This window comes from Populus alba, chromosome 4 (assembly GCF_005239225.2).
Source record: "Populus alba chromosome 4, ASM523922v2, whole genome shotgun sequence".
In the NCBI taxonomy this organism is placed as follows: Eukaryota; Viridiplantae; Streptophyta; class Magnoliopsida; order Malpighiales; family Salicaceae; genus Populus; species Populus alba.
The window spans coordinates 10,193,293-10,202,050 of NC_133287.1; the positions used below are offsets into that span (position 1 = coordinate 10,193,293).

The 8,758-nt window shown below is 33.4% G+C and overlaps 1 protein-coding gene and 1 long non-coding RNA gene across 2 annotated transcripts; one reads left to right on the forward strand and one right to left on the reverse strand.

Annotated features, from left to right (window-relative positions):
* Positions 1-407: 407 nt before the first annotated feature.
* On the reverse strand, positions 408-3,087 carry LOC118039028 (uncharacterized). The gene is made up of 2 exons (XR_004685871.2): positions 2,508-3,087; positions 408-1,181 (listed from the first exon to the last, which is right to left on the reverse strand). It is a non-coding gene; the product is annotated as an uncharacterized lncRNA (long non-coding RNA).
* Positions 3,088-4,319: 1,232 nt separating this feature from the next.
* On the forward strand, positions 4,320-6,270 carry LOC118039029 (zinc finger protein CONSTANS-LIKE 2). Its single transcript, XM_035045592.2, has 2 exons — positions 4,320-5,185; positions 5,759-6,270. Exons 1-2 carry the CDS (start codon positions 4,427-4,429, stop codon positions 6,116-6,118), a joined length of 1,119 nt encoding a protein of 372 aa, XP_034901483.1. The 5' UTR covers positions 4,320-4,426; the 3' UTR covers positions 6,119-6,270.
* Positions 6,271-8,758: the final 2,488 nt, after the last annotated feature.

Below are 8,758 nucleotides of genomic sequence, written 5' to 3' on the forward strand. Positions count from 1 at the left end.
AAAATATTGGTTTTGTAGTTTTCTTTAAATTTTATTAGGTTATTATAATTTTATAATCTGGACCATGAATTTTGCATGTTAACCTAGATTAACTTGCCTCCTATTACCTGAGTTACATATATTTATAATGCCACCTCTAATCAACTCGAGGCAAGTTTTTTTTATCCAATTACATACTCCCAGAAAGGTTTTTCAAATTATCATGGTCTATTGTTTAAAAAAATATTTTGTTTATTTACTATCGTTTCTAATTTTTTATATTGTTTTATTAAAATAAAATTAAAGCGAACCCATAGTATAGATGTGCTCATGTCGAGTCATATTTTTAATAGTTTTTGAACTGGGATGGTTAATTTACACTACTTTCTTACTTCCACGAATTGTTAAATGGGTGAAATTATTTTAGCTTAAGTAAAAACGACAGTGCTCCATTAATTTACGATGTTTGACACTTTGACTATGATTGAAGAGTAAGAGAATTTGACGTGTATATTATGTCTCTCTCTGAGGACTCCACATCTCATTATGCTCAATTATGACCTTGAAAGCGATCAGCACACAAGGCAGTGGAGTTGGCCAATTTGAGGCCAAGTAGTTACGATTAGGGCAGAAGACTAGAGCACATCAAGTTTAGCCTCTCGTGACATGACTGGACCGAGAAGCCATACATGAAGGGATCAGAATAGCTCTGTACATTCAACAAACTTGTGGTGGAGGTGCATCCTAATCCGGTCACTGGTTAACTGGCAGTGTCTTATTGGCTCAAAGAATTTCTCTCCAGGTTTGTCTCTGTCGGCTCCTACTACTCAGGTGAAGGACTTGTTTGGTTCCACATCACCACTGCCTTGAAAAGGAAAGCATACGAGGTGGTACAAGTCAGCTTTGAAGAGAAACCGTGTGTGGACCATGCATTCATTGGGCTACTTTCAAAGGGCTTTTATCCTTGTATTTGCCGAAAGGAAAAGGGCAAGGGAGAGGTGGTTCTTTCCTTCTTCACTGTCAGGAGGCAAACTCTCATTGTCACTTGAGTTTCCGGTCTCTTTCTAAGTGGTTCATTTGCAAAGTGTGACTGTTCATATTGATTCAGTCGCGTGATAGCAGCCATTATTTAAGGTCAGCAGAGAAACTTTTTAGCGTATGTCTGTCATTCCCAACTTGATCTAGGTTACAAACATTAATCTCTGCAAAAAGATGGCATTACATTTCGGGCAAAAGTCTCAATGTTTTCTTAAGTGAAAGTATATACAATCAGTCCAAAACTGAAAGATTTTATTGATTGCGTATATAATGCAGAGACAAAGGGATTGTTCAAAGTTCAAACATATAATACCTTACTACTTCCAATATATACTCATTCTGTTTTTTCTTTTACTTTAGTTCCTTCTCCTCACAACAAGAACAAAAGCAAAAAATAACATTCTAAAGCAGATCCATTTTCAATGCATGGACATGACCATTGTTGATGTCACACATGGATATCGTGGCAATTGGCTAAAAATTATTACTCAATTGGAAAGAAAAATAGATATCCGACATCTTATTCTTTTAGGAGAAAATATATTGTTCACCGAGTCGCCACCTAGTATTATAGTTACTAGGAACCCTAGCTGATCAATAGAATTTCTATGGTACGAGACTGGTTAAGCAAAAGAAAAGATATTATCATCTCCTAAGCGTCCTAGCTAAGGCAGGCTACATTGCTGGTTTTGTCTAAAATTGCTAAAAATTTGTTCTTCTTTTTCCCTTTTTATATTCTTCCTTTCATGTTCCTAACTCAAGCATCAGTGAACAATTTCTACGAATATTTTCAACTCTAGCATTGGTAAATATTGCATAAATCCAAAAAATACGATGCTCTTGACTCTGGTGTCAATGAATATTTTCGCAAAAAATGAACTTGAAAAAGAAAGTTTCTATTTTTTCTTGTTTATCCTTTATTATTATTTGTTCTTTTTAGACGGAAATAAAAAAAATATTGCAGGACAGATTTGCATTTAACAATAATAGGCCACAAATTGAGCACATAATTTAAAAATTACAAAACACCAAGAAAAAATATAAATCAAAGTGCGAGGAGCCCACAAATAAATCAACAAAGATCCTCAAATATTTTTAAAATTTTATGATATTAAAAAGAGACTCGTTTGGCCAAATATCAAACTAAAATGGGCATAAAAATTATAGCTGAGGCATAAGGGTGTGTTTTGCCAAACACACCCTTAGCAAACACAAGGTGCCGTTTGGGCCAAAAAGCCTAGACCCAACCAATTTTTTTTTTTTTTTTTTTTTTTTTTTTTTGGGGGGGGTGGGTCTAGCACAACCCTCTAAGCTGGAATAAACCCAGCGGCACTACTCGGTTACTGGTTCAAACCAGTAACCCAACCGGTTTAATCTTTAGCTGCAAGCGTCATGCCTCACGCACGCTTGCTACAAATCCTAGGTAATTAAATCACAAAATGAACAGTCTAATGAATTAAAATGAGAGCAGGGAAAGACATAAGACTTACATGGTTTGCAGAGAATTCACGCGATATTAAAGACACTGGGTGAAGTTCCCATCTTCAAGTTTTCTCCTCTTTCTTGTTCTTTCCTTTTCTCTCTCTCTCTCTCTCTCATCTCTTCTGTTTCTTTTTCTTTTTTCTCTTCTGGATACTCTCCTTTTCCTTTTTTTCACTGTTCTCTCCCGTTTTTCTCCCCCTGATTTCTGTGTTTTTCCTCTCCGTGTTTTTTGCGATTCCCCCGTCCTGGTTCTGTTGATTGCTGTGTATTTATAGGGACCAATCTTCCTCTCCCTCATCCTAACGTCTCTCCTCCTGATAAGCACGGTTGAGGGAGACGATTCCTGCTAGGACTCAAACATGAAGCTTAATCCTTATCTCATCGGGTTGTGATTATCATGAAGATAAATTTCGTTTTTTCTTGTAATTTTGTTTTACATAATCAAATAGATACAAAAGAAACAAAACATGACTAATTGAATAGAAGGAGCAAGACATAAAAATAAATATATCTTTAACATAATTTTGGAGTGAATTCAAATAATTCTAAAACCAAAAAGAAAGAGGGGACATATCTTTGTTATCTTAATTGTCTCTATCTCTTTTATTAAAAATAGTAATGAAACTTTACTTAATTAGTACATCCAACACAATATTACTACTTCTATACTAAAAAACTTGAAACTTATTAAGAAGCTTCATTTTTCATATAAACAATTCAACACCTTGTTTTTTCATTTTCTTTTTTTTTTCAATTTTTTTCCTTTTATATCTCAATTTTGCCCTTATACTTTTTTAATTATCAACCAAGTTGCACACCGAGAAGAATGGATCACATTGAAACAATTCTCACTCAGTTTAAATTTAAATCTAAGCTAAGTAAGAAGTCAGCCCAAGAGATTTTCTACCAATTTCATCATCAAAAGTGTTGTATAAACTAACCAAGTTACCTTTAGACCAGCTAAGTTAACTAGATCATATTATAACAACTCTCACATAATTTAATTTTGAATTTAGATTAAACAAAAAGCTTTTTTTATGTTAATTTGATATTTTTCTTAATTTTATCTTTACATTTTTTTTTTACTAGTCAGCCTAGATGCTTTTGAATCAGTCAAGTTGATCTGATTATAACAAAATAATTTATATATAAATTAATTTTAAACTCGAGTCTAATAATAAATTAAATAAAAAAGTTAAAATAATTTTATGTAACATGAATAATTGTTTTTAATTATTATTGAGATCATAACACGGAAACTACTTTCCATGTGAGAAACTTGAAAACCCCGCTAAAGCTTAAGACCTAATACACTACTACGTGTTCCTCACATGTTTCAAACTTCCTTAAAACCATAAAAGATAACACGTGTACATGAAGAATCTTATCTATTAGATGGTGGACCCAAGATCTTGATTATGACAAGTGTCTTCATTTCCAAGCGAGTATAACAATCTTCCTCTACTTCCAGCAGTACTGTAAACACTAGAATGATTCTTAAAGCCAAATCAGCCAGCAACCTTATGCACCGCGTAAACAAGTCTTTCGAAATTTTTAAAATTTTAAATTTTAAATTTTTTATTTTAAATTATTGATTTTAAAAATAAAAAATAAAAAAATATTTTAATAGAAACATTTTCAAAAATAAAAAATATAATTTTTAATATATTTTCAATAAAAAAAACTTTAAAAATAATATTTACTGTGTATGTACTCTCACTAACAACTGCGACCTACCTCAAAACTCAGCCAGCCTCAAGATAATGAAATAACTTTTCTTAACCACTACATTGATGCCATGTGTCACACCCTCGATTCTCTCCTCCCCGCTAGTATATCCTAGAGGTATATCCCTCCCTCCTTGCACCAAATGCTCACTCAAAGCTAGCTCAAAACACAGTAAATTTGAGAGAGAAAGAAAGGCAAGATGTTGAAGCAAGAGAGTAGTGGTAGCGGAGGTGGTGACAACAGAGCTCGCCTATGTGACACGTGTCGGGCAGCAGCTTGCACTGTGTACTGCCGGGCTGACTCGGCATATTTGTGTGCCGGGTGTGATGCCCGTGTGCACGCAGCCAATCGTGTGGCATCGCGCCATGAGCGCGTATGGGTGTGCGAGGCGTGTGAGCGTGCTCCGGCTGCCTTGCTATGCAAGGCAGATGCGGCGTCTCTCTGCACTGCCTGTGATGCAGATATCCATTCTGCAAACCCACTAGCACGCCGCCACCAGCGTGTCCCAATTCTGCCCATTTCCGGTTGCCTTCACGGTTCCCAAGTAGGGCCTGCAGCCGGTGAGACTGAAGACCGGTTCACGATACAAGAGGGAGAAGAGACAATAAGTGAGGAGGAGGAGGAGGAGGAGGATGAAGCTGCTTCATGGCTGTTACTAAATCCTGTGAAGAACAGCAAGAACCAGAATAAAAATGGCTTCTTGTTTGGTGGGGAGGTTGATGAGTATTTGGATCTTGTGGAGTACAACTCATGTACTGAAAATCAATGCTCTGATCAGTACAATCAGCAACACCACTGTGTTCCGCCAAAGAGTTATGGCGGTGACCGTGTTGTGCCAATTCAGTATGGAGAAGGAAAGGATCATCAACAGCAACGGCAGTATCACAATTTTCAGTTGGGATTGGAGTATGAGCCCTCAAAAGCTGCTTACAGCTACAATGGTTCGATCAGTCAAAGTGTAAGCTTTTCTTTGCTGCTTATAACACCCGGCTGGATTTACTTAAGTCTTGATACTTAACTTATCACAGGATCATCTCTAGAAGAGGTTTGAGCTCTAGTAGGTACTTGTTAACATCCTTGGAGAATGTCGTTAGTCCACAACCTGTTTCAACCAAGTGTTTCCTCAAAATTTCATCTCAGTTTTACAATTACCAGCTTTGTAGATCTGTTAAATTACATAAATCCGAACTCTCAAACATGATCATTCCTTTTAAGTTGATCTGCATGATTTCCAATTAATTAATTGATCATGGTGCTTCTGAAATTGTTTCTGTCTTTGCTGATAATTAGGTTACTAAACTAGCTGAACCAGTTTAATTACCTAGTTGTAAACTAGCTAATCTGCTATATGCCAAGAGCATGAAAGTATCATAATCTACCACTCACACTGCTTGTACAAGGGTAAAATTTTATAGGTAACACAAAAATATATATGTTACAGATAGTAGCAAGGCAATTAGTTCCTGAAAACCTAGCTAGTGAAATTATCTTCTGGTTCCAAACATCTGCTTTCCTGTATTCATTTAATTAGGTATCCATGTCATCCATGGATGTTGGAGTGGTGCCAGAATCAACAGTGAGCGAGATCTCAATCTCGCAACATAGAACTCCAAAAGGGACACTCGAACTTTTCTCCGGCACTGCTATCCAGATGCCATCTCAACTTAGTCCAATGGATAGGGAGGCAAGAGTCCTGAGATACAGAGAGAAAAAGAAGACAAGGAAGTTTGAGAAGACAATCAGGTATGCCTCAAGGAAGGCCTATGCAGAGACCAGACCCCGGATAAAAGGCCGATTTGCAAAGAGAAAAGATGTAGAAGTCGAAGATGACCAAATGTTCTCCTCCACGCTAATGGCGGAAACAGGATATGGCATTGTCCCATCATTCTGAATCCAGAGAGAAGGAGGAAGAAGAAGAAAAATCTCCTTAGATGAGGATTGTATTAGTTATTACTAATGATCTGGTACTGATCATACTCTTATGTTTCTAAATCTAATTGGTCTTGATCAATGAGATATGATGCCCTTAGTAGTTTCACTAAATGCAGTAAAGCTGCTACTATTTTGTAAATGCTGCTTCTATATCATCAGTTTACTGAAATTAACTGATAATTGAGCGTGATTTCACCATCATATTTGACGGGGAAAGAAACCAAAAGTTCAAATGGCCAGTGGAAGTAATGACCGGTCCCATCCAAAACAATTACATAAGGAAATGAATATTTTAATTACATTGTAGATAATAATCCAAAATTTTAAAATTCAAGTTTGATATAATTTTGACTCAAAAGTAACTTTATATCCAAGAATTTAAAAATAGAACTTATATATAGAGATAACTTTATAATCTAAGAATCTTAAATATGCCAATAAGACCAAAAAGCCAATTAATATTTGATAAATTAATACATGATCTTTATCTTTCTAAAAAAAAATTGTTTTGCCACAAAAAAAATTACATTTAAAAAAACATAATATAGTTTCTTTTAACTAACTCTATGGACTTTTTTGGATTGAAAGCTATTAGGTTTAAACTATTAATTAATTAACATAAATTTAATAATAAAATAAACTCCTAAACAATATTAATGGACTAAAAGAACTTTAAATTAAAAAATAATTATTCAATAGTAAATAAATAAATAAAATACAATAATAAAAATAAAGCTTGTTTTGAAGAGCTTTCTGGCTTCCGGAAGGCCATGAATAACTTATCAAAATAAACAAATTCAAAACCATATCCTCTTATACGACAACAGAGAAAAGCAAGAGTTTATGTAATTTAAGAAATGCAAAAGCAAAGTTTATGTACAAGTTCATAGCGCCTACCAAAACAGAATTTGAGAGATACCCAGAATCCAGATTTGTGGAGAAAGCGATGAAATGGAATCATTTTCATTTCTTGTTTTAGTGGGGAAAAGATCAAATTAGACCTGTGCTGAAATGGGCCTGTAGTTGACGAGCTTCGTATGATTCTCCAATATATGGCTCGTAAGTGGGTTTGGTTCGCGGACTTTCAAGAGTTGAACTTTGAAAAATCGATGACACGTTTTTTTCTTCTCCTTTAGTTCATGTTGTTTACTATTGCTAGTTTAGGACTAAATTATTGCAAAAAAAAAAAAAAATCATGAAATTATTTGATATGCTTCTTGCTTTTTGATTATCTGTACTAAAAGCATATCAATAAAAAATAATTGGTTCAAATAACAATTGACAATGTATAAATAAATTTAATCTAAAACTAACTTAAATTAAAAAAAATCCCCCAAATAGTTTATGTTTGAAAAGATTCAAAACTATGACCGTTTGTTTTACTAAAATTAATTTCTTGAAAATTATTTTTTTAAATTTTTTATATTTGTTTGCTATTAAAAAAACTAGTAAATAAAAAATGCTTTTCCAGTTAAAGAAAAATTTAACTTAATTTTCAGAAAAATATTTTCCTGAAAAAATATTAATGATCAATGAACTTGCGGATCATTTCTGGCTCCTAATAATTTGAAACATTATAAAATTTTTATTTAATAATATATAGTACAAAAGAAATTGTTCCAACCACAAAATATTTATTTGTAATTATAAAAACATTAATGAAGATTTCTACTCATAATTATTTTCATAGGTTATGGTAATTTTTATTCTTAGAATCAATAATTTATATCAAAGTCAAACCAACATTAATAATAAACTATATATTTTTTAATTTTTGTTTAAATAAAAAGTCTAGTGATAAAAGAAATCTCATGGTTGGGCCATCTCTTTAAATTTTCATTAAGAAAAAAAACTTCATTTTTCTTATTTCTTAATTAATAAAATAAAATTTGAAATAATGCTAAGCTTGAAAATAAATATATAAGTGCACACCTCTCCACATCTTTTACTACTTTTTGAACAGAAATGCCATTTAGACCTCCAAGACGAAGAAACTGTTTTAAGGTGGTCTCTATACACATTCATATTTTATCTTCGAGTATGGAAGAAGTTACAAAACTCTTTTCGATTGAGATAAAGAAAATGGAAAAGTTTTGCTGATTGAATCCATTATTTTACCAAAGAAAATTATACGTGAGAATAAAGCACACGTTTAGTGGGCCCATATTGGATAAGCAACGGCCACCACCTTTGGGGCAATTTCACACTGACTCCTCTTCTGCCCTTGAACTTGAATTTCCTATCACCAAATTTACAGAAACTTTTCTACAAACCGCAACAAAATTAATTACCATCTTTGTAATTAATATAATTATTAAGATGAAACATCCCTATAAACTAAATTCTACCTATGCAACCATTAAAACGATCGAGAAGTAATATTGTTTTTAGAAAAAAAAAAAAAAAAGTAAAATTGAATAAAATAAACATGAATTTTGGACACCCTTAATAAGGTTTATATAACAACAACCCAATGGATATTCTAAAATCATATCCACACTTGCTTTGATAGAGTTGGGCACTTGTTTTTTTTTTTTTTTTTTGACAAAGAAGGGTGTTTTAGGCTCCCTTGCTTCCAAGAAACTTCCATGTCAATATT

What these genes read in the sequence shown, in the direction of transcription:
- LOC118039029 (XM_035045592.2), top strand. Translation starts at nt 4,427, where the DNA reads ATGTTGAAGCAAGAGAGTAGTGGTAGCGGAGGTGGTGACAACAGAGCT. An exon ending in ATGGTTCGATCAGTCAAAGT is followed by an intron (nt 5,186 to 5,758) that starts GTAAGCTTTTCT and finishes TCATTTAATTAG; the next exon opens with GTATCCATGTCATCCATGGA.